Source organism: Loxodonta africana, chromosome X, assembly GCF_030014295.1.
Source record: "Loxodonta africana isolate mLoxAfr1 chromosome X, mLoxAfr1.hap2, whole genome shotgun sequence".
NCBI lineage: Eukaryota > Metazoa > Chordata > Mammalia > Proboscidea > Elephantidae > Loxodonta > Loxodonta africana.
In genome coordinates, this window is record NC_087369.1 from 4,649,309 (window position 1) to 4,676,083 (window position 26,775).

Sequence of the window (26,775 nt, forward strand, 5' to 3'; positions counted from 1 at the left end):
TGGCTACTCTGCTCCCTTGGCTTTAGGTAGCCCTATCCTCCTAGTCTGCCTGAGTGGCGACTATTTCCCCTCGACCCAGCAGACACCATTCTCCTGCCCCTTGAGCATGCCATCCCCACTCCCTCAGCTTTCAGCAGCAGACCAATCCTCTTGGCACAACTGAATGGCAGCCCCACATGCCAAAACCGAGTTGCTGGAGATTTAAGTCTTTGAAACCTAGGAGGGTGTGTCTGCACCCTTTGAAACCCAGGAGTTCTTGGCTCCACCCTTCGACAATCAGTCAGCCCTGGTTCTAGTGTTCCTTCCAACTTCTCTACTGATCTCAGAGCAGCTGCAGGGATTATTCTTCTTTTGGAGGACAACAGATGTAGCTCCTCTGCCCATTTTCTTGCCTGTAGAATTCCAAGAGGCAGAGGTCTTTCCTTTTGCAGCCACATCCTTGACAAACATTCTAGGACACATGTCCTTAGTTTCTTCAACAGAATTTTCCAAACCTTTAAATTCTATTCTCATGTTGCACAGTTCATTTTTAAGTCCATCTCTTTCCTCTTGCATTTTACTATTAGCAAAAGAAGAAACCATGTGACCTCTTTAAGACCTTGCTTAGAAATCCCCTTGCCCTTATATCCCGGTTCATCAGTTATAAGTTCTGCCTCCCACAAAACATTTGGACATAATTCAGGCAAGCTCTTTGACGTTGCCTAAAAAGAATTAGTCCTCCTCCATCGTCCAATCACAGGTTCACCTTTTAAGGCCCCAGCAGAAGCACATTTAATGTCCACGTGTCTAGCAACATTCTGTTGATGGCACCAACCTACTCTCTGAAATGATGGAGAATTTTCTCTAGGGCTCTCCTCACTTCTTTCTGAGCCCTCACCAGAATTGCTTCTGATGTCCATAGTTCTACCGACCTTCTCTTGAAGACCATCTAGGCTTTGACTATTACGCACATTAAAACTCTTCCAGGCTTTTCCTATTACCCAATTCGAAAACCACTTCCGCATTTTAGATATTTTTTAGAGCAGCATCCCACTGACCCATAACAAATTCTTAGTTGTCTAGTGTTGATATAACAGAAATAACACAAGTGGGTGGCTGTAACAAACAAAGCTATTTTCTCAACAGTTTAGGGAGCTGGAAGTTCAAATTCAGGGCACCAGCTCTAGGGAAGCCTTCCTTTCTCTGTGGCCTCTGAGGAAAGGTCCTTGTCTCTTCTCAGCTTCTGATCTCAGTTTCTTGCTTATCTTCATGTGGTGTGGCATCTGTCTTCCCCCAGCTCTGCTTGTCTGCTTGATTGCTTGCTCAATCTGATTTTTTTTACATCTCCAAAGAGATTGACTTAAGACATACCTTACACTGATATTGCCTCATTAACATAACCAAGAAACCCCACTCCCAAATAGGACTATATCCACAAGTATAATGATTAAGTTTTATAACACATACTTTTGGGGGATACAAATTTGATCCGTAACGGGAAGTATAAAGCATTTTCTCCTGTGGGTCTCACCTCTCGTTTGTCTCCTCGTTCTACGAAGCCTGCCTGCTTATGTCTGTGTGTTCTACATCCACATCACTTGTGCAGGGGTCTTTGCCGTTCTGTACACGGTGGTCGCTTCCATGACAAAGCCCTTCATCCACAACTTGGTGAACAAAGGCATAAAGGGAGCCCTGCAGACGTTTCTCTACAGTGAGTCTTCCTGCCAGAGACATCGCCAATGTCCTGTGCTGGACACATGAGTCCACGGGTGATGGAACAGTGCAGTTAATAGTGTGAACTCTTAGGTTTTCCTTTCCTGGCTTGAAAATCTTGATGCCACCTTAATAGAAGGTGGTTTTGAGAAATATGCTTAGCTTCCCTGTGCCTCAGTTTCCTCATCTGGGAAAGAGAGGCTATGACAACATGTGCCACATGTGGTTGATATGAGGATTAAATGAGCTAATATGGTAAATCACCAGCACAAGAAATACCACGTGAAGTTCCAAGTAGATGTTGGCTATTGTTATGTAAAAGGGAAGTTTTGATGTGTCCCTGGATTTTGTCCCATACTGTTAGGCCAGTTTTTAGCCACGTGCAACGGCTTCCACCAGGGCTCCATAGCCCAGGATGCATGTAGGATGTTAAGCAGCCTCCTTGGCCTCTAAAACACTAGAGTGTATTAGCACGTGCCTCCCTCGCAGTGTTTCCAGATATTGCCACATATCCTGAGGTGGAAAATGATCCCCAGTTGAGAATCACTGGTGTAGGGGGAGTGTCTCCAAAACAGAAAGAAAACATTTCATAAGGCTATAAGGAAATAAAAGGGGACTACATCCTTGTCACATCTGGGAATTTGGGAAATATGATTAGGGACTGGACTTGTGTTAAAAGAGTAGCAGGGATGGAGACTTACAATTTTCCTAGATTCGTATTTTCTACAATTCACTCCCCCCCCCTTTTTTTTTTAATGTGCCTTTGTAATCCTTGGCTAAAGAGTGAACCTCAGGAGTGAGTTCAGGACTGAGTTAAAAGGCTGTCTGGGGGCCATACTCTCGGGGTTTCTCAGTCTCTGTCAGACCAGTAAGTCTGGTTTTCTCTTGTGAGTTTGGATTTTGTTCTACTTTTTCCTCCAGGTCTGTCTGAGATCCTCTATTGTGATCCCTGTCAGAGCAGTTGGTGTTGATAGCGGGGCACTATCTGGTTGTGCTGGACTGTCTCGTGGAGGCTGTGGTAGTTGTTCATTACTGCTTTACCTTGTGTCTGTGCTGTTCTTCATTATTCCTTGCTCCATACAAGGTGAGAAAAGTGGAGTATCTTAGATGGCCACTCACGAGCTTTTAAGACCCCAGATGCTACTCAACAAAGTAGGATGCAGAACACTTTCATTTTAAAGTGTGTTATGCCAATTGAGCTAAATATTAATTAGTCAACGGTCCCTAGCCCTCAGTCCAGTAATTCGGTGCCTCAGGGAGTTTGGATTTGTCTATGAAGTTTCCATGACCTTGGCTTGATCAAGTTCTCCTGACTTCCCCAGTATTCCCTAGTGCCTTAGCCTTCATCAAAGCTACCTCTTAACTATTGACTAGTATTTTTCTTTCCCTCCTCGCCCTTCCATTGTAACCATCAAAGATTGTTTCCGTGTCTAAAACTTCTTGAGTTTTTTAATAGTGGTCTCGAACAGTATTCGTCCTTTTGTGATTGACCCATTTCACTCATTAAAATGCCCTCCCAACTCATCCGTGTTGTGAGATGTTCTGCAGATTCATCATTCTTCATTATATTTGCATAGTATTTCATTGTGTTCAGGTACCATAGGTTGTTTACCCATTGTCATGGATTGAATTGATTCCCCCCCCCCAAATATCTCTCAATTTCGATAGGTCATCATTCCCTTGTATGATTGTCTACCATTTTATCTTCTGATTTCTCTATGTGGTGTAAATCCTATCACTATGATGTAATAAGATGAATTAGCGGCAGGCAAAAAAAAAATTTTTTTGTTTTATATTGATGAGGTCTACAAGCCTAGGTAGTGTCTTAAGGCGATCTCTTCTGAGATATAAAAGAGAGAAACCATCAGAGAGACATGGGGACCTCATACCGCCAAGTAAGCAGCGACAGCAGCAGTGTGTGTCCTTTGGACCTGAGGTTCCTGCACTGGGATGCTCCCAGACCAAGGGAAGACTGATGACAAGGAACTTCCTCCAGAGCCAGCACAGACAGAAAGTCTTCCCTTGGAGAGGACAGTGCCTTGAATTCAGACTTCTAGCCTTCTGGACTGTGAGAGAATAAAATTTCTCTGTGTTAAAACCATCCACTTGTGGCATTTCTCTTATAGCAGCACTCGTTGCCTAAGACATCCATTCACCTGTCGATGGGCACTTAGGTTATTTCCATCTTTTTGCTATTGTAGACAATGCTGCAGTGAACATGCGTATGGGTATGTCTATTTGTGTGATGGCTCATTTCTCTAGGGTATATTCCTAGGAGTGGTATTGCTGAATCCTATGGTATTTCTATTTCTAGTTTTTTATGGAAGCACCAAATCGTCTTCCAAAATGGTTGTACCCCTTTACATTCTCACCAGCAGTGCATAAGAGTTCGAATCTCCCTTGTCTGAGTCATCTAGTGCTGCTATAACAGAGATACCACAAGTGCATGGCTTTAACAAAGAGAAATTTATTTCTTCACAGTAAAGTAGGCTAAAAGTCCAAATTTGAGACGTCGGCTCCAGGGAAAGGCTTTTACTGTCAGCCTTCTCCTCAATCTATCCCAGCTTTGGAAGCCTCTCTGAGCAGGGACCCTGGATCCAAAGGACACCCTCTGCTCCCGGCAGTGCTTTCCGGTATGAGGTTCCCCTGTCTCTCTGCTCACTTCTTTTTCCTTTTATCTCTCATGAAAGGTGGTGCATGCCACACCCCAGGGAAACTCCCTTTTCACTGGATCAGGGAGGTGACCTGGTAAGGGTGTTATATCCCACGCTAATCCTCTTTAACATAAAACTACAATCACAAAATGGAGGAAAACCACAGAATACTGGAAATCATGACTTAACCAAGTTAATATTTCCGGGGGGACATAATTGAACCCATGACATCCCCGCAACCTCTCCAGCATTGATTTTTGTTTTTTTTTGTTGTTGTTCTTATGTGCCAATAATGTTGGGGTGAGAAGGTAGCTCATAGTTTTCCTTAACTTATTGTGGTTTAGGTGAAAGTTTACACATCAAGTCAGTCTCTCATACAAAAAGCTGTGCAGACCTTGCTATGCAGTCCCAGCTGTGCTCCTCTTAATGAGACAGTACATTCCTCCTCTCCAACCTGCATTCCCCGTGTCCATTCAGCCAGCTCCTGTCCCCCTCTTCCTTCTCATCTCGCCAGCACACAGGAGTTGCCCACATAATCCTATGTGTCTGCTTGAGCCATGAAGTTCACTCCTCAGCAGCATCATTGTCTTATAGCCCAGGCCATTCGCTGTGTGTAGAGTTGGTTTCGGGAATGGTTCCAATCTTGGGCTATCAAAGGGTTCGGGGACCTTGGCTGTCAGGGTCGCTCGGTCTCAGGCAGACCCTTAAGCCTGGGCTTTTTATGAGATTTTAATATCTGCATCCCACTATTGTCCTGTTCCATCAGATATTCTCTGTTGTGTTCTCCCAGGGCAATGATCACCAGCAGCTGGGCACCATCTAGTTCTTTGAGTCTCAGGCTGGTGGAGTCTCTGGTTTATGTGGCCCTGTTTCTTGGGCTCGTATTTCTCTTGAGTCTTTGGTGTTCTTCATTCTCCTTTGCTCCAGGTGGGTTCAGACCAATTGATGCATCTTAGATGGCCGCTTCCTAGCGTTTAAAACCCCAGCGGCCTCTCACCAAAGTGGAATGCAGACTGGTTTCTTAATACATTTTGTTATGCCAGTTGACCGACATGTCCCTTGCAACCATTGTCTCCAGACACCTGTCCTTACTACTCTGGCCTTTGAAGCTGTTGGTTGTATTGAGGAAATTCCTTTTGGTTTTCTTCAGTTGTACTTCCCGTCGCCTACATTTTTGTCTGCTATCTAGTTAGTGAATATCCCTCTCTCCCTGACTCATTGTAGTTTTCATTTGCATTTCTTTAATGGCCAGTGATGGTGAGCATTTTCTCAATCCTGTTAGCTGCCCCACATTACCATTATTAATGAAATTCTGCAGCTTTGGAAGTTATCAGAAATGAAATGGAACTCATAAAGATCAATATCCTAGGCATTACTGAGCTGAAATGGACTGCTATGGGCCATGTCAGACATTTGTATGACCAACTATGCCAGGAATGACAAATTGAAGAGGAAAGGAATCGCATTCATGATCAAAAAGAACATTTCAAGATCCTGCATTACAACACTGTCAATGACACCATAATCGCCATATGCCTACAAGGAAGAACAGTTAATACAAACATTATTCAAATTTATGCATCAACAACTAACGCCACAGATCAAGAAATTGAATATTTATTCCACCACAAAGAGAAATGAAGTTCTGGTATATGCAAGGTGATCGTGAACCTTGAGCACATATTACGAGTGAAATAAGCCAGACACTAAAGGACGAATTTCATACAATTCCGTTTATGTGAAATGTCCAGAACTGGCAAAGGCAGAGAGAACAGTTTATTCTTAGTTACCAGGCGCTGGAGGGAGTGGAAATGGGGACTTATTGCTTGTTGGGTACAGAGTGTCTCTTTGGGATGATGAAAAAAAAACCTCTCTTATTCTTTAGGTGAAACATTACACCTTAAGTTAGTTTCTTATTAAGAAATTTACATAGATATTGTTTTGTGGCATTAGTTGGAATCCCCTGGGTTCCCTGTGTCCATTTGACCAATTTCCCTGTCCCTTCCTGCCTTCTCATCCTGCTTTTGGGCAGAAGGTACCTATTTGGTCTTATAAATCTAATTGAACTAAGAAGCACATTCCTCATGCTTATTACTTCCGGTTTTACACTCCTGTCTAATCTTTGTCTGATGAGTGGGCTTGGAGAATGGTTTCAGTTAGCGGTTCGCAGTGTGTCTGGGGGCCATGGCCTCGGGGGCTCCTCCAGTCTCTGTCAGACCATGAAATCTGCTCAAACATGAATCTGAGCTCTGTTCTACATTTGTATCCTGTTTTGTCCGAGAATGTTTGTTGTGTTCCCTGGTAGGACAGTCATTGCTGGCAGCCAGGCACCATGTAGTTGTTCTGGTCTCAGGCTGGTGCAGTCTCTGGTTCATGTACTCCTTTAGTACTTTGGGCTAATATTTTCTGTGTGTGTGGTTTTCTTCATTCTCCTTTGCTCCAAATGGGATGGGATGAAGAATTTTTGAAAGAGGGTTGATGGTTGCACAACATTGTCAATGTAACTAATGCATTTGTACACTTCAGATGGTTAAAATGGCAAATTTATTTTTTACATGTATTTTACAATAGTTTTTAAATTCGCTTATAAGAAACAAAAACAAATGATGTCTACTTAGTTCATACAAAAAAGATATAAGAAACTTCGATAGATTCTGCACCCTCTGTTATAAAAACAAAACAAAAATGGGATGCCATATTTTTCATAGTTTTGAAATTGACTATTTTTAGAGACGTATTTACTAAAAAATTGTGCATCAAGTACACAGTCCCCATGCACCCCACCTACACCCAGTGTTTCTCCTATTAACATCTTGCATTCCTGTGGTGTGGGGTACGTTTGTAACAACTGGCACATCAATAGTGAGACGTGGCTTTTAACTAAAATACATAGACTTCATCAGGGTTCACTCTTTGTGTTAGGTTTTGATAAATGCATAATGTCGTGAGTCCATTATTACATATCCTACAGAATAGTTACGCAGTTGTAAAAATTTCCTGGGCTCCACCTATTCGTTCCTCCTCCCTCTCCCCAAACCCCTGGCAATCAATGATCTTTCTACTGCCTCTACACTTCATACTTTTCCAGAACGTCATCGGCTTGGGATCACACAGGATGTAGCTTTTCTAGACCAGCTTCTTTCATTTAGTGTGGATTTGAGATTCTTCCATACCTTTTCCTACCTTGATAGCTTAATTATTTTCATCGCTGAATAATACACCACTGCATGGATGTCTCACTATTTGTTTACCCATTTACCTATTCAATGACATTTTGGGTGCTTTCAATTATTGTAATTATGAAGAAAGCTGCTATAAACATTTGTGAGCAGGTTTTTATATGGATATATGTTTTTAACTCATGTGGGTAAATATCTAGGAGTGTTACTGCTGGATCAGAATGGGAGGCCTGTGTTTAGATTTCGAAGGAACTGTCAGCTTGTATTCCAAAGTGGAATTCCCATGGAATACAATTTTTTTCAAAAAACACTCTTAAACTAAATACAAGAAGAGTGCATTTCATTGTATACAAAATAACATCCATAAAAATATTAACAAATATAAAACCACATTTGCTCCTGGCTAGTCCCTACAGGATTATTTGTTATAGTCAAGGACTTTCCGAAAGGTAAAATTTGGCCTGGACTGAGAAAATAAGAAACACTGATGAAGACAATGCCATAGTGAAAACGAAACTTTCATAGGCACAAAGGAATTCGAATGACCCCTTCTTGGAGGTAGTACTGCTTTGTTACACACTGAGAAACTTTGTTCTTTTATCACTGACTTTCAGAAATTTGCTGTTTGAAATTACAGAATTAAGAATGAAACACCCCCCTTTTGACAGAGTAGTCTCTCCACAGTGAGATCTTATATGTGATATGAGGTGTGATGAACAAGGAAAGGCTTTCTCACACTCCTGACATTCCTAAGTCCTCCACGATGAGTTTTTATATGTCTTCTGAAGGACGAGAAATCACGAAGGCCTTCCCACATTCCTTACATTGATATGGCCTCTCTCCAGTATGAACTCTTCTATGTGTCACGAGGTCTGAGGACTGGCTAAAGGCTTTCCCACATTGTTTACATTCATAAGGCTTCTCTCCACTGTGAGTTCTTACATGCTTAGTGAGGAATGAGACCTGACTAAAGGCTTTCCCACATTGTGTACGTTTATATGCCTTGTCTCCACTGTGAGTTCTTCTATGATTACTGAGATGTGAGGAACAATTAAAGGCTTTTCCACATTCCTTACATTCGTAAGGCCTTTCTCCACTGTGAATCCTTCTATGTACAGTGAGGTTTGAGGATTGCCTAAAGACTTTCCCACATTCCTTACATTCATAAGGCCTCTCTCCACTGTGAATTCTTATATGTGAAGTGAAGGTAGAAGAATACTTAAATGATTTCCCACATTCCTTACATTCATAAGGCCTGACAGCGCTATGAATTCTCCTATGCAAAGCGATGGCTGAAGAATACCTAAAGGCTTTCCCACATTCCTTACATTGATATGGCCTTTCTCCAGTATGAATCCTTCTATGTGATATGAGGCCTGAGAACTGCCTAAAAGCTTTCCCACATTGCTTACATTCATAAGGCTTCTCTCCACTGTGAGTTGTTATATGTGTAGTGAGGGTTGAGACCCGACTAAAGGCTTTCCCACATTCCTTACATTCATAAGGCCTCTGCCCAGTGTGAGTTCTTATATGGGTAGTGAGGTGTCCTGACTGACTAAAGCCTTTCCCACATTCCTGACATTCATAAGGCCTCTCTCCACTGTGAGTTCGCATATGCTTAGTGAGGTATGAGGGCCATCTAAAGGCTTTCCCACATTCATTACATTCGTAAGGCCTCTCTTCACTGTGAGTTCCTAAATGTGCAGTGAGGGCTGAGGAAAAACTAAAGGCTTTCCTAAATTCCCTACATTCATAGGGCTTATCTCTGTTAGAGAAAAGGAGGGATAAAGGGTCACTAGAAGAACTTTCTTTACATTCACCCTTGTGACCTCTCACATGTGTCCAAAAGGACGAGAAACTACAGAAATCTTTCCCATACTCATTACATTTATACTGATTGTCACTAGTGAGTGTTGTCACAGGATTCTTAAGAGTTGAGATACAAATGAAATCCTTTCCACATACCTCACACTTATGGGGTTTCTTGCCACTAAGAGGTCTCATAGGAGTGGTACCACCACAGGCTTCTCTAGATGTAATAAACTGACAGGTATGGTGGTTATGTGATGAGGGATCCATGATGGCTTTTTCACAGTCAGAGCATTCAAAAGGATTTACTTCTGGAGGATTTCTTTTCTGCACGGTAAGATTTGGAACCCGGCTGAAGGTTTTCCCACACGGATTGCCTTCGTTACTTTCACAGAGGTTTTCTACTGTATGAATTCTGTTAAAAACAGGTAACATGTTGGAAATCAATTATTTCCACTTCCTCATTACCAAACAAAGTGAACATGCAGTTTTTGGCTTGACTTCTCTCCTGTTTCATAGCTTAAATCATCTAGCAGAAATACTACCATAATTGTCACTGTTTTTCTAAAATATGAGGCTTTCTGATCATTGTGTGTAAGTGAAATATGTTTCAAATACTCAATGTCTGACACACATTTATGAAAAAGTTGTGAAAATTCCCTGAACACGTAAGTTTACAGCAAAGTTTATACATATACAAATATACATACACATATATATTTATATATGTATGAGTACATATCAGGGCTTCGAACTGGTTCGTATTACTTCAAAAATTGCCAACGTAAATAAGGGCAGTGTTTGCGTTGAATATCTGCTGCCCATCGGATTTAAACCTGTGTTGGAAACACCACAGGGCCCTGAACAAAGATGGCAGGCAATCTCATAGGTTTCAACGCGTGTCGCTCCGCACAGTACTGTGAATAATCCCACCTGCATGGATTCCAAAAAAGTTTCAGGAACCTGCTGCAGAATTCTGAATAGCAGGAGTATGACGAGAAACACACATTCAAAGCAGTGTAGTGGGACACCGTGTTTGTGCAGGGCACCGCCAACTGTTCTCTGCTCAGGTCAAAATCCAACAGGCAATAGGTTTGGAGGCTATGCAATGCGTACACCAACCTTCTTTATGTTTACAATTACTGAACTGTTGTGAAACAGTTGGAAACCTTGGTATACACACATGAACATACGAATGTGTATTTTAAGGTCATCACAACTCAGGATTGTCTCGTGAAGCACCGCTTTCTCTTCTTTGAATGACACTCACCTCAAACGTCTCTCTTGGTTTTTATGATCATCTTTATTACTATGTAATTCAGAGATTTCTCCTAACGTGGACGACCAGATGTTATTTTTTATGTATCGCATCATTATATGTTTCCTGGGTAACTTTTCTCCATCCTCAAGGTTTCCAAAGTCTGACCCAATAATTCAAGTTGAGGTTCGCGATATGAAACAAACAGAAAGAAATTATTAGGGGAAAAAGGACCACTGTTAATAAAGACGTAGCCACATTTCACGGTTTCAGCACTTTACCAATGGTTTAGAAGCAATTTACTAGGACATACTTTTATGAACCTTGAGAGTAATGGTGACATGAATAAGCGTAATTAGAGCTAAGTAGAAAGATATTGGACACGATATACATGTAACATTAAATGAGAAAAAGGATCCGCATGACCGCAGCTGTGAAAGGATCACTAAAGTCAGAAAAGGAAGCTCAGGTTTCCGTGAAGTTGTGTCTCTGGGAAAACAAATGTGTAGAGCTGACATGGTGCTCATGAAGAAACGCTTATCATGAGGGAAGGCAGTGAAGAGTAATGAGGAGTTCCTTGACATTGAGCCAAGACTTTGATCTTCAGGGTCTCTGAAGATAGACAGGTGTGGGTTGATTTGCAGCAAAATAATCATGTGAAACTTGTAATGAACACAGTAATACTCTACGCGGTCCCAAAATACAATACCGTCTGTACCCCAAAGTGACCCCTAAAGCCAATGCTTACATTTACAACACTTAAAGAGCCTCAAGGCTTTTAATCACAAGAGAAGTTAAAGCTAAGTGTAATACATAGTGCTTTGTGTTCACGGAGAAGCCAAGGTACATGCGCTCGATAGACCAAAGGACCATGCCTGCTTTATTTAATGATTCATTCTCATTGCTCAGCCCAAATTCTGGAGTAAAGTTAATGAGTAAAAGAGGTTTGCTCACTAAAGGAATAACAGAAAAAAGAAGAAAAAAAAAGGAATCTGTTCTTACCTACTGAGGCCAGGTTTCTGAAGGTTTCGGTCATCACATCTCTGTAGAGTTTTCTCTGAGTAAGATCCAGCAAAGCCCACTCTTCCGGGGTAAAGACCACAGCCACATCCTCAACAACCACTGAGTCCTAAAACATTGACACATTCTGCATCAGCAAGGTACCATGGACTTCAGTGTGTACAAGAATGAAGGGTGAGGCTGACAGTCCTGGGGAACAGAGGATTCTTAGGGATTTGACACAAGGTTCTGTGTACTATCAAGGTCTACTCTACGGTATGGCCATCAGCCTCGTCCCTTCACTAACTACATTCACTTCCTCACTGATTGCTTTCTGTCTCACAGACGCCCAGCACTGAAATTATCTCTCTACAGTTCGACTGCAACCAATTGCACTTGTATTCTCCTCTCTCTTTACCGTCTGGAATGGTTAGAAAACATAGCAGACATTAGAGAAATGCTCTCATTCAGATCTTCACTTCCTTGTGAACAAACAATTACCCCTCCTTCCGTAAGCCCTACCAGAACACACTCAACAAAACATAAAGCACCGGGTGGAGACAGGATGATGTATAGTAACTGGTAAACACCGCAGAAGGGCAGTTTTGCTTTTGTTTCTCACAACCATGAGAGGACCAGGGGCCAATATCAACACACTGGCAACCCAAACACTGAGCTGGTCATATTTTCTTCAACTCTTGGAGATCAGCATGTGGCTGATTCAAGTCAGGAGACTCTCATTCAACAGAGAGCACCAAGGCCGAAACTGGGGATGTCACAGGTCCACAAACACAGTCTAATGTTAGAAGACGACAAGGAGCACAACCTCTGCAGAAACAAGGACAGCACGCCCTTGTTTTTCCTCAGTGACAAAAGGTTACCATTTCCATTTGGAAACCCTGGTGGCATAGTGGTTAAGTGCTACGGCTGCTAACCAAAGGGCCAGCAGTTCAAATCCGCCAGGCACTCCTTGGAAAGTCTATGTGGGCAGTTCTACTCTGTCCTATATGGTCGCTGTGAGTCGGAATCAACTTGATGGCACTTGGTTTGGTTTTTCGTTGGAATGACTGTAAAACATGATAAACGTAATCAGTGTCACCAAACTATACCTGTAAACGCTGTTGAATGGACAAACATTTTTTTAGGTATAACTTCTACTACAGAAAAATTAATATTATAAGGAGAGCTGAAATGCAGAGAGTTTACCGGTTAAATTGCCTATGAAGCCTAGGAAATAGACTTACACACCAGCCCTCTAGGGGCTGTGCTTTAGAATTCTCTCACATTTCCAGCCCCTGGAAGGCACCTAAACATGACTACCTGAACCCTGACTACTGGAATCCCCTGGTCTGTAAGAGTGACCTTTCTGAAACAGCAGGAATCCGTTGGGTTTCTCGTGTCAAGAGGAGAGAAAAGGCTGCTAAAAGACGCCTTCAGTACTAAAACAGAGTAATTTTAGAGAAAGAAGACTCCTCTTCTCAGGGAAATGGTGACGTGAGCAGCCTATGTCATCTGTAATCCATCCTGGTATGATGGGGTCACAACAACTTTGAATCAGAGCCCAAAGCCAAAGGTCTCCTCCACTGCAGTGGGCAAGCTTATATATTTTGAACTCACCAAAAACCCTGATATTTATTATAGAATAATGATGAAATGTTCCATGTACTGAGCAACTGCGATTTTTCTTTCATGACTCTTCTAAGCAGATATTATTTCAGACAGGGCATAGCTGAGTAAAGTTAGAGACGATCATTTAATCACATCCTCAGTGCTTCCCACATGGAACACTGCTGAGCCAGGATCACAATGCAGGTCAATTTCTCTTTGAAGTCTAAATTGCTGACAACTCCAGTTCTGTCCATATGCATACAGTTTTGTTGTTATTTTTGCTGTTACCGTCCAATAACACCACAAAAAAAATAAAACAAAAACCCAAACCCAGTCGATGATCTGAAGTCCTTGTGGATAATAGGAAGAGGAGAAAAAGGTAAACACTCTATTCAATTCATACAACCAGGACATACTTCTCCTGGCAAAGCCCTGTGTCTCAGACAAGACTTCTTCCCTCCAGACCCTTAAGTGGCTACATTCATTCATTAAAATTGATTCAGGTACTACTGACACAGAGTCTACTGCACATTGGCAAAGCAGATACAGCAGTGAACAAAACGAACACCCAGATGAACATGGATAGTAAATTCTTTGAGTGGGGACAGTAAATTTAAATACATAAACATGTATATATAACTATCATGTGGCAATATGTTCTATAAAAGAATTCAGGTCTTTGAGAAGAAACCGTTCTAGAAGGAGGAAACAGCCAGAGCACAGGTCAGAAGGTGTGAAGGTGTCTTGGATGTCTTAGGAAGAGCCAAAGGCCCACGTGGCTGGAGCCGAATGCAATGCAGAGGAAAAACCGGATTAGGAATCTGGACGGGTGATTGGGGTCAGTGGGCTTATCATGTTCGGGGGAACTCGTTGGCAACTGAAAAGAATCTAGCTTTTAATCTTAGTGAAATGCTGAGTAATTTTACACTTTTGAGCAGTGGAGGAAACTGGTATGATATCTCTCAATCCTTTTAAGATTCAAAGTGCTCCAGTGCCTAGGGAGACTCAAGAACACTGTTCAGAGACATGGGACAAGGATGGCTCTAGAGGGTCGGGGCTCAGCCTCCACATCCAGAGCTTCTCCGTCTTCAGATTCAGGAGAGAACACTCTGTCATTCAACACAGAACACCAAGAACCGGGGGGTAGGGTGGGGATATTAACACCGCGTGATGCTACCTCTGAGAGTCACATAAGGAAGGTAACACCAGGTATTCAAATCTTCAAATGCCATGTATGTAGGGATGAAGGGCCCAGAGACAGTGGAGCAAGGTATTAGGGTGCCTCCTAGGGCTCAGTTCCTCAGCCTCCTCTGTCACTGTCTTCTTCACTGAAACCACAGTCCCGCAGCACACGGCTGCTTCCCCAACAATTCAGATCCAGCCTCACCCACATAATGCTAAGGATAACCCAGTTCTGCGTAGAACTCACCATTTTCTTCTCCAGCTTCTGGGCGTCTATGGAATGACGTCTCTGACCCCAAGAAGCCACTTCCAGGAAGAGGGACAGGACTGGAAGCAGAGGCCTGGGCAGTCTGGAGGCAGATGAATAATGTTTGGTCCACACACCAGTGACAGCAATTGAAATCCTTCCCTGTGATTGATGGATGTGCCAGAGGGTCGCCTGAGGTCCCCAGCTGCCTGGACTGGACTAGTTCTCCCTGCACCACACCTGAGACCTGAAATAGAAGAAGGATATAGAGGAAACAGTGTTGAGGAAGCAGGGAGTGACAGGCCTTTGGCCTCCTCCCAGGCTCAGGGCAATGCTCCACCCTGAGGGCCTTTACACTAAAGGCAGAACAGGCTCCAACCCCCACAGCACACACCTGCATTCTTCAGGCAGCTCCCCAGGCTTCTACTTTCTGCAACAAGATCACAGATGGAGGAATTTACCTCTCCCACAGCATGAGGAGCAACCAGGCCTGGCCAGGCTGCCCAACTTGAACCTGATTTCCTCCAGGGACTTAGGGATTCAATGTTCAAGTTGTGGGCTTACCTATGTATCTTTGTTCCTAATATCAAATCTCAGTGTTATCTGACATTTACATGGATGAATTTTTAAGAAAGAACATACTTTTCATATATTGACAATGAACTCATCATGGTTCATTTATTTTTAAGTTATGTGCTGTAAAAAACCTTTCACTGTGCTTTTCTAAAACTTTTTCATCTTATTTATGACACTAATATCTGATCAGTATTTTTCTGTTCCTTTGGAATTAACTAACATTTCTTTCTGCCCCTTGACTTTTCTGGTATTTTCTCCCCCTTCATTTTCAAACCATGAGAACACCACTCACTAAGATTTTGAGAAATCTGGGGGGATTCCTGAACACTTTCTCTTTCTGGTATTAAATAGATCAACAAATAAATCAGAAAATCTTTATGCTTTCACTAAGGACCCTTCTCGTGCCTCACTTCCTATTTCTTTTCTCCCTGCGCCCTTTCCAACTTGAGTCCTATTTCATTTCTTGGTCTCACTGTCAATGAATTCTCCGTTGCAAGATCTTTACACGAGTGTCTCCCCTCTACACGTTATCCTTCTTTTTTTTATTTTCTGTAATACAGCTCGCTAATTTTAATTCACATCATTATTTCTCGACTAGTATTCCCAGCATAAATCAGGAGCTTGTTCACTATGTTTAAATCTCAAGTCCCATCCCAGAATTTCTCAATCGAAATTTGCATTTCAACCAGATCCGGGGGTTATCCACATTGACATTCAAAGGTGAGAAGCATTCAGTGATGTACAGGAATGAGCAGTCTATGAAGGGATGCCCTTTCATCCATCCACACCTCTATTGTATCACTGGCTATCTTCCTGATTCACAATCAATCTCCACGTCCAGGCCTCCTCACAGTCTTCCCTAATTTGTTCATAACAACCTCCTGCCTGACATCATTCAATCATCGTTGTCACTTCCAAATTCTATCTGTGGCATAGGAAATGCTCAGTGCCCATCAGTGGCTGTCCATGGGCCTTCCAAAAGCCCAGAGTTTTCAGCACGGTTCTAAACGACCTGTTCCAATCCAGCTCACACAAACCTCACCACTCACTTGTTGTTTTCTCTGCTTTAATCATCTCTGTCTTCCATCAATGAATGGATAATACTGGGTTCTCTGCTGCCTCAGGGATTTACACATTTAGTTTTCCCAACTGAAATACTCTTTCCACTCCCACCCATACAAAATGATATCAGCTCTACACAGCACTGCATGTAGCTAAAAAAAAACAATTTTCTGAATCTTCACTGAGATAATTTCCCTTTTCAAGCAGTTGAACCTCACTCTCGGGTTAGGTCTTTTTAATACAGATAACACATATCCTTAGTTTTTCATTCTTTCTTTAAAACTGTCTCCCAAGCTAGACTATAAATCTATGGGCAGACACTCTGTATTTTGTCTTCTTGTTCCTTCTGGCCTGTGACACTGATCATTGAGGACACACACAGATTATTACCTGTTATATATAGTCTTCAGCAGCACTATCCAAGAGTACTTTATGTGAAGATAGACATGTTCTGTTTCTGTACAGCCCAATATGGTAGTCACTAGCCCTATGTGCCTATTCACCACAGAATATATGACTAGTGGAATGAAGGAACTCTACTTTTAGTTTTAATTACTTTTAATTGAAATAGCAGCACCTGGCTAGTGGGCATCACAGCTCAAGTGGACTCACCAGACCCTTAAGCAACCAACAGAGCAGAGAGGGCATGAAAGCTGCCAGCAGCACAATGCAGAGCTTCACAGTTTTGGGCTTGCTAAAAGTCTGTCACATAGGGAAATGGAACATTGCACTCAGTTTGTTTCTACTTGCATGATGAAGGTTAATGTCAACCTCAATTGGATTTACCTCATTCTGGAAACCTCAATGACATTTAAACATAGAAATGAGTGGGAATAACAGAGGAGACAGGAGGGGCACTTTCTGCAGAGGTGACATTTGAAGTGAGACAAGAATTATAGGAATTATTGAGTTCCTAGAGTTTAAAAGTTTTCCTCTAATCAGCAAAAATACTTGGTGTGAAGGCCGAAAGGCAGGGAAAATGTTGACATGTCTGAAAAGGTTTTTTCTAAAAAGATGTCAAGAGCCTATGAAATATGAGGGTGTTCTAAATTTAAGTCAGATGTGGAGGGTCTTGCCAGAGAGGGTAAAATATGTGGATTTTTTCTGGATGTGATTGAGAGTTGGCTTGGTTTACATTGTTGATATCTGCCTCTTGCTGCTGGGTGGAGACTGTACCTTCCTCTGAAAAGAGAAATAGAAGAAGAAAGTTCAGAGCTGCCTTCCTAAGGGAGCTCCCCTCTCACGGTAGCTTGGACTGTTTCCCTGAATGCAGTGAATGAATGAAGGCGGGTGCAGCTTACCGGCTGGGAAAGCCAGGTGAGAAGTAGATTTGTTCAGGTGAGATTTTAAAAGCTCTGTCTTGGACACGTTAGATTTCAGAGCGTTACAGTCCTTAGTGTTCCAGGTGGGCTATGGGAAGTACTTGGTGTCTGAGTCCATTGGTACCCAAGAGCCTGAATCTCATCCTGTGGGCCGTCTTCTGCTGGCCACGAACAATCACACTGTGTCCTCTGAAACAGGCTGCATTCCCACTTCTGAAGCTGCAAGCTAAAGGAGAGGAAGAGCAGAGTGTTGGCACGGATGAGGCCTTTAGCAAATAATTAATGATTCCTGGCACAGAATCCAACGTCTGACAGCAGACATTTGGTTTCTGTACTAAGGGACTAGACGAGCTTGATGCAGACCAGGGGCTGATAATTACAGTCAACTTCTGGATGAAAAGCTTCTTTTTTTCTGCTTGACTTTCAAGGCTGTGTGAAGACTTCTCCTGAGTGAAGACATCCCTTATTTTAACTGAACCACTGCTTATAGTTGTACACGTTACAGTGAATTCTTTAGATCTTTGTAAACACCCAGGCGTATTTGGAGGAAGCATGAGAACCTGCCTTTTTGGTAACTTTGAAAAACGCCAACATGGAACTTCATGTGGTTTAACCTGTCTTGTTCAAGAAGAAATTAAATGACTACCGTGTGTGTGTGTGAGAGAGAGAGAGAGAGAGGGTAAAGAACCAAATAAAATTAAAAAGCTTTCTTGGCTGAAAAAAAAAAACAAAACTGATATTGCCATGGTATCTGAGGAGCATTTCTTAGATTCTCACCTAGGAAAATTCAGTAGTTTTGAATGAAGGCTTGAATTCGACATGAAGTAATATGACAACAGTCATGTCCCCAAAGGAAAGTCCCATCCAGAATGGGAGTACTTCTAGAATATCTATGTGTAGAGAAGGAAAATAGAAGGCACCACATTATTCAACACTATGTTGAGATTAAGAGTTGTGTTTAATGATTGGTTTTATTGTACGCATTTTTAAAGTTTTTGACTCATACAATATTTTTACAGTTTAAAAAAAAAAGCACGTTTATTTTCTCCACACACTAGCTTTCAACAATGGATTCTGAGCTACAATAGCAAAAAGCTCAAGGAATAAAAGACAAAACAGATCAATTAAGACTCTCAGCAAAGGGAAGAGACAATCTACAGAATGGGAGAAAATACACCGAAACCTGTGAGAGCTGGAATTTGACAGGATTGCCTTCTTTTTCTGGGTCTTGCAATTTTTCCGCCTTTTACACAGCGCAGCCTTGCCATTTTTTGGTCACTTCTTTAATGGAAAATATTTGAGTTTTCCTACTCTGACAGGTTTCCACCTTAGAGGTTCCAGCTTTCGCAGGTTTCACTGCATTTGGGAATCATACACGCCATAAGGGTTTAGTATCCAGGACAGAGAAAGACCTCCTAAGTGTCAGCAACAATTGTAAAATCGGGCAAAAAACTGTAGGACACATTTCACCAAAGATGATAAGCAAATGGTCAATAAACACATGAAAAGATGATGAATGCCCTTGTCATTAGGGAAATGCAAACCCAAACCACAAGACACACCACCTCATCCCTAGGAGGATGGCTACTATCAGAAACAACAAGAGTTGAGGAGAATATGAAGAAATTGCCGGTGGGTTGTAAAATGGTTCAGCCTCTGTGGAAAAGTGTGCCTGTTTTTCAAAATATTAAACATACAAATAGCCTATGACCCAGAAATTTCCATTTATAGGAGTGCAGATGGTGCAAATGGTTAAGTACCCACTTGCTAACCAAAAGACTGACGGTACGAATAACAACAAAAAGAGCAGATGTTGAGGCTGCTGATGAACAACCATATACCTCATGGGACGTGGTTCCTTGCTTTGGAGGTTGAGCGTTACGCTTTCATGGGACATCGCAGTTAACTGGCCTAATAACGTGTTGAGTGATTTAACCTCCTAGTTCACTGTGTGGTGCCTGGGGTCTTACAAGCTGCCATCCAAGGCACAAAAGTTGGTCTGTGTTCACCTGGAACAACCGAGGAAAAAGTTGAGTCAGGAAAAGGAGGAGGATAAGGAATGTGTGGTAACTGCCTCCATGAACAGCTGCCTCACTGGCCATGAGAGTAGAAGAACAGGAGAGTGCCTGGCTGCCATTACGGAATATCTTCATCGAAACTTCTATAGCAGAATCCTGATCTAAAGAGGGAAAATGCACAACAGAATTTCAAATTCTTATGGACTCCAGGCTTCCTGGAGCCAAGAAGGTTGGATGAACCCCTGAAGCTATTGCCCTGCGATCATCTTTAAACCTTAAACCAAAAATATCCGTTAGAGTCTTCTTAAAATCGAACAATAGTTTAGCTTAAGTAGTAAACAATGAGCCTTGAGCATTCTGCTCTTTAGAAAACTGTCTATGTGGGATCAAACTGACAACAGCAACTCAGAAGAGCTGACAGGAACCCTAGGGAGCACTGAGTTTATGTTAAGGGGAGAACAACTCAGAAAAGTTCAGTGAGAATGGTTGTGTGACTGGAAAAACGTAATCAATGTCAGTAAACGGTACCTGTAGAAAATGTTGAATTGGTGTATGTTTTGCTGTGTATATTCTCCACAACAAAAGTATAAAATTATGTAATTAAAGAAAACAAAAGTTGGCAGTTTCCACCCACCCCAGCGCCTCTGTGGCAAAGACGCCATCATTTGCTTTCGTTAAAATTACAGGAAAAAAACCCTACACTAGAGCTCTACTCTGTCACGTGGTCTCACCATGAGTCTAAAATTACCTCAATGATACCTAACAAGTAGATACACAAAAGGCTTGAAAGTAGGGATGCAAACAGCTATTTTTACACCAATGTTCAAACACCACTATTCAAAATAGCAAAAAAGTGTAAAAAAAAAAACCCAAATGTCCATCAACAGACGCATGGATTAAAAAAATAGAATATTATTCGGTCACAAAAAGAGATTAAGTTCTCATAAATGTTACGCCATGGATGAACCTTGAAAACACTATGCTAAGTTAAACAAGTCAGAGACAAAAGTATAAATCTTGTACAGTCCCACTTAAGTATCTGTAATAGGCAAGTATATAGAGACCAAATCGTTACTAGTGGGAGCTGGGAGAGAGGACGGGAGTTAATGCTTAAGCGACACTGACTTTCTTCTAATGGTGATGGAAAATCTTGGAAGTTGATAGAGGTGATAGTTGCACTACATGGTGAAAGCAATTAACATTGAATTCTGCATGTAAAAATGGTTGAAAAAGGAAAAAGAATTGTTATATATATTTTAACACACACAGATACCATGAAATGACAGTATTAAGAAGGAAGAAATTTAATTTCTTGGTTAGAATGTATAAGTGAAAGGAGGGAGCTTTAGATGCTGTGAGGATATTGAGAGGAAAACTGGTATTTCTAAGATTTCACACCAACCTTAAAAGAAATAAAATCATATTTCAAGAACTGCAGTGCGTAAAGAATTGGTTTTTTAATGTAATTAGATCTAGATCACCTTGTTAATATGTGAAAAAAAGGCTTCTTCCATACCAATATATAAATATATATGTACACACAAAACACGAACTATAATTCATAGCAACTTTAAAAAAGATTAAGCACTGGCACTCTCAATAATTTCTCCAACAGGACACTGAAATACAGACACTTGAAATTTGCTCCATAGGGTTTTCAGCGCTGTGACCTTTCAGGAGCACATAGACAGGCCTGTCTTTCAAGGCACATCTGGGTGAGTTCAATCCACCAACCTTTCCGCTAATAATCTGAACCTTTTCAGCTACCCAGGGCCGCCCTACTTCACTCTTTCACTGTGTAAAGTAATTATTATACAAGATAAGGGACCTTTTCAACACTGCAGTGTCGCTGACCCTCTAAGATCTGAAGTATATGGGTTAGTGGCATTACACGGGCCTCCCATCTTCCCTTCATTCCTAATTTTCGCCGCTCTGACTCTAGGAATATGCAGGGTTTGTGCTCCAAGAAGCCGTCGACCTTTTAAGGACTGTGCTTCTTTGGTAGCAGAAACTGTGGTTCTGAAACAGGCTGTCAGCCATACTGAAAACCCCAGTCAACACCCCTCCCCCCTCCCCCTCCCCCCTTTGTCTTGCTAACCACAAGCTTGTTTTGAGCAGGAAGTCGCAGCAGGTACTGGCTGGGTCCATTGACTAGCCCTAGTCATGCCTTGAAGCATGCACAGATTGAGATCACATGCTTCACCTGACCCTCTCCCCACCCCAATATAGGCAGGGGAGGGCTAAAAGCAGAAGACTCCAGGTACCAAACCCAACCCCTGAGGCCACTGAAAACCAAAAGCTCCCCAGCTCCCCTAGTCAGCCAGCACGTGGCCATAAGGTCACTAGACCCCAGGTGCTCCTCGTATATGCAGACAGTAAACTTGCCACTTTCTGTTACCCTTGCAATCAGTGTCCATCTTATTTCAATCAGCTAATAAGACAGGACCAGAACCCGAGTGGTTAGGTTACAGTTCAATTCCCAGTACCCAATCTAGCACAGACTACACACCCAGGGTGTGTGATCTCAATAAATCGTTCGTCGCCTGCATTAAGACCGTTCAGCAACATCACATTTTATATCGGACCAACTACGACCGGCTGTATGGTTTCTCACACAATCGTGATGAAAATTTCTGCCTTAACGCCCAAGAAATTCCTCGAAAGCTACCTGTATTAAATGTTTTCCTCCTGAAACTGGGATAAACATGCTCCTAAACGTACGTACTATTTCCAAGTCATGTTTTTTGATTGTTCATCAGTCCTAAATACATATACCCATTAAAGGAGGAGGTTATAGTCCTCGCCACAATCTTCATTTCCCCAGGACCACTAATAATCAACAAAAGTCCTGCCTGATGAAGGACACAAAAGAAAGAGGAGCCGTTTCAGGCAGGGAGACTGTGATCACTATGCCCCTTGAAGTAACAACAGATTTGCATTTGAGTTCAGACACTGCTACTTAGTAGATATTTGTCTACGCGCGAGGTATTAAATTTCTCCGAGATTATTAGACTTCTGTAAAACGATACAAATCGTCGCTCCCTGGCAGTGGTGTTTCGAGGCTCAGAGAAGGTCCCTTAGACGAAGTCCTCGACCCCGTGCCCAGCCCTCCAGAAACAGCTCAGTAAACGGTAAATATACGCAGGGGCCAGCAGTGACTGAGGGCTGAGGAGCAGCTCAAGGTAACCGCGCACCTGTGTCTCCACAACACATGGGGACGCGCCATTCAGACGTCGGGAGCGACCCGAGACCCCAGGAGGCCCGGGACCCTGCATGTCTCCGCGTTTCCTTAGCAGCACAGGTCTGCGCGGCTCCCACCACCTCACCTGTCCACGCACCGACACACACAGGCCTCCAGGAAGCAGTTGCTGCCACACACCGGAGGAGCCGGACGGACGCCGACCAAGGAGGCACACTTCTGCTTCCGGTGAGCAGGAGAAGCAGCAGGACTCCAACAGGAACACAGAAACTAGTGATTCATCTCATTCATTGGATATATGGGAAAAAGTAAAACAAAATAGCAATGAAAATATTCATGAATTTCTCAAGGAAAGCAGGTGATATGGCCAGGTAGCATTCAAACCAAGGAAGCACTGAGCATTGCATATTTGCAATTTATTTGTCTAACAGAGCACACACGAGTAGGAAAAAAATAAGCATATAAAATCACAGCTGATCTTAGGTACAATCAGGTAGGTTCCAACTCATAGTCACCATACGTACGACAGAACCAAACATTGTCCGGTCCTGCACCATCTTCACAACCATTGCTATTCTTGATCCCATCATTGCAGCCACTGTGTCAATCCACCTCATTTAAGGTCTTCCTCTCTTTCTTCTACTTTAACAAGCATGATGCACTTCTCCAGGGGCTTCTCCCTCCTGATAATAGTCAAAGTACGTCAGACGAATTCTCGCCATCCTCGCTTCTAAGTAGCATTCTGGTTGTACTTCTTCCAAGACACATTCCTTCGTTTTTCTGGCAGTCCACAGTATATTCAATATTCTTTACCAACACCGCAATTCAAAGGCATCAGTTCTTGAGTCTTCCTTATTCATTTCCAGCTTTTGTATGCATATGAGGTGAGTGAAAATACTATTCGTTGGGTCAGGTGCACCTTATTTCTCAAAGTGATATTTCTGCTTCTAACAGTTTAAACTGGTCTTTTGCAATAGTTTTGCCCAATTCATCATTTGATTTCTTGACTGCTGCTTCCATGGGTAAAAGTTTCTGTAAAAAATAGCTCTAAGAAACTCAATAGGAGGATGCTCTTTAGTAGCAATTACAGAGGGGCAAATCAATACCATAGACATACCATTTCACTTCCACTAGGATAGCCAAATTTAAAAAATCAGGAAAAAAAAACAAGTTAGGATGTAGGGAAATTGGAAACACCTATTGCTAGTCGGAATGCAAAATGGTAAAGCCCTCCAGCAAAACTGTAGTGGTTCCTCAAAAACTAAAAATAGAACTTCCATGTGACCAAGCATCTCCACTCCTACTTACATAACCAAAAGACTTGCAAGCAGAGGCTCAGAGACTTGTACATCCATGTTCACTGCAGCACTGTTCACAATAGCCAAAAAGTAGAAGCAACATAAATGCCCATCTACACTTGAACGGATAAACAAAATGTAGAAGAAATGAACTATCAGTACACATGCTACAATACAGATGGAGCTGGGAGACATTCTGCTGAGTGAAATAAGTCAATCGCAGAAGGACAAATACTGTACAACTTGACTGATGTAAAAATGCAAACCCAAATCCACCGCCATCCAGTCGATTCTGACTCATGGGCAATCCTATAGGACAGAATAGAACTGCCCTATAGGGCTCTAAAGCTGTAATATTTACGGAAGCAGACCGTTACATCTTTCTCCTGTGGAGTGACTGATGAGTTCAAACCGCCAACCTTTCAATTAGCAGTCGAGTGCTTAACCACTCCAATACCAGGGCTCCGTAAAAAGACAAGAAAAGCAAATGTGTGGAGAAGAAATTTCATTAGTGGTTATTGAGGTGAGAGGGAAAGGAAAACGAAAATGAGATGGGGTTAAAGGTGATAGAAATACCACATTGATTAAGGGCAGTGTTGCGTGGCTGATTATTCTATTAACTACCGATAAGTTGGAACCTGTAAAAAGTTGAATTAGCAAAATTTGTGTAATATATTCACAACGCTAACAACAACAACAAAAGTACTTGCTGAGGCTGCTTAAATCTCATGAGATTTAGAGGTTTATGACCATGAATTCATGAGACATCCCAGTTAATTGGCCTAATGACACGTTTGGTGCTTCTGTTCTACCTTCTAGTTTGTTGTGTAGTGCCAGGTGTCTTAAAAGCTTACGAGCTGCCATCCAAGATACACAGGTGGACTCTGTTCACCTGGAGCAACAGAAGAAGGAGAGTCAAGAATAGGAGGAAGATATGGAATACGTGGCTACTTGGCTCCATGAACAACTGCCTTCTTTGCCATGTGATCAAAAGAACTGGCTTGTGCCTGGCTACAATTACTGAACCTTTTGATCAAAGATTTTATAAAAGAATCCTGATGAAAAGGGGGAAAATGCAGGACAGAATTTTTTAAAATTCATGGACTCCAGACTTTCTGGAGCCATGAACGTTGGATAAACCCCTGAAACTCTTCCCCTGAGATAATCTTTAAACCTTAAACCAGTAAGAATTCCCTGAAGTCTTCTTAAAACCAAACGATGTTTAGCTTAACTACTGAAAAATGTCTGCATTGAACATTATAAACTTTTAAAAACTGTAAGCTATCAAATTGACAGCAACAACTCCAAAGATTTGACAGGAATCTCAGGAGTCAGTGAATTTATGTTAATAGGGGAAGAACAGCTTAGAAAAGGATGACGAGAATGGTTGCACACCTTGAAGAATATCATCTGTCACTAAATTGTACATATGGAAACTGTTGGATTGGGGTATGGTTTGCTGTGCATATTCTCAACAAAAACAAAAAATTTAGAAAAAAAATTTTAGATTCAACAAAAGATATATAAGAAAGACTGTTTAAAAGATTTATTGAATGTGTTATCAGTTACATGAAATGTGTTGTCAAATCAAAAGTGTCAAATTTTCTTTGGGTTAAAAATTTATGTGTCAGCGTGCCTGATACTAGACAACAAGCACATGATACTGTCATAATTTTATTTTTTAATTAGTCATTATTTCTTTTGAATCTAGCATCATCTGAGGCAATGTTTTTAATGGGGCATTCCCATCATTTACCTATGGAGTTTTTTTTTAATTACTGTTCAGATGTTTAGAGACTTAACCCAAAACACCAAAACCAAATCTGTTGCTGTCTAGTCAATTTTGAGTAGAACTACCCCATAGGGATTCCAAGGAGTTGCTGGTGGATTTGAATCACTAACCTTTGGTTTAGCAGCAGAGCTGATAACAACTGTGCCACCAGGGCTCCAAAAACTTGATGATCTTGTTATATTTGGGGTATCCTGTATTTTTACACAAATAACGAGGGCCTCCTGTTTTTCGTTGCCAACTGCACCTTCCCCCCACAAGGCATTTTCATAAGTGCCGCTATACCAATTTTTTTCATGTTGCTGTAATAAAAACTAGCATACAGCGCTTAACAAAATACTTCATGGGAAAAGGCACGGCTGCAAAACAAAAATAGAAGGTACATATTGTTTGTGTAAAAATATGGTACCCTGACTATATAGTATTACATCTCAAGATTACTATGTGTTGTATCCAAAGTTCTTTGAAGATAAGGTTAGTTATTGTTTAGAAATTTTTTTCAATTTACTTCATTTGACTTTGCATTACTTTTGTAATTAGTTTCCATCAGATCTTCCACTTTTATGAATTATTATAAGTTAACCATGGCGTTTGAAAGTTTTGTCATTTGCATATAAGTTTTTATTTTGCTGCCTCACTGAAAATCCTTGATCAAAATAGTCCTACAAAAGATGGACTACATTGGACTTGTGAAAAAAGGTGTGATATTTTGAAGATGGAATACACTAGGCTGAATGAAGATTTCCAGAACTCTCGTGTAGAAGTTGATGGGTATACAGACTGTTCCTGACCCAGGATTCTGTGGAACTGAAATTAACTACATAGGACTGAGTGGACTAAAAGATTACTATGATTACACTTACTAGATCAGAGTCAAGCTTCA

At 41.7% G+C, this 26,775-nt stretch overlaps 2 protein-coding genes across 2 annotated transcripts in view; both read right to left on the bottom strand.

Moving 5' to 3' along the window:
• Window positions 1–8,154: 8,154 nt before the first annotated feature.
• LOC135228869 (zinc finger protein OZF-like) lies at window positions 8,155–9,769 on the bottom strand. The gene has a single exon (XM_064278006.1). It carries the CDS (start codon window positions 9,767–9,769, stop codon window positions 8,297–8,299), a length of 1,473 nt encoding a protein of 490 aa, XP_064134076.1. The 3' UTR covers window positions 8,155–8,296.
• Window positions 9,770–22,683: 12,914 nt separating this feature from the next.
• The window catches only part of LOC135228870 (zinc finger protein 208-like), an 82,581-nt gene continuing 78,489 nt past the window's right edge, over window positions 22,684–26,775 (bottom strand). The window contains exon 7 of the mRNA XM_064278012.1: window positions 22,684–23,055. Coding sequence (XP_064134082.1) covers window positions 22,684–23,055 — 372 coding nt within the window. The remainder of the gene's footprint in view (window positions 23,056–26,775) is intronic.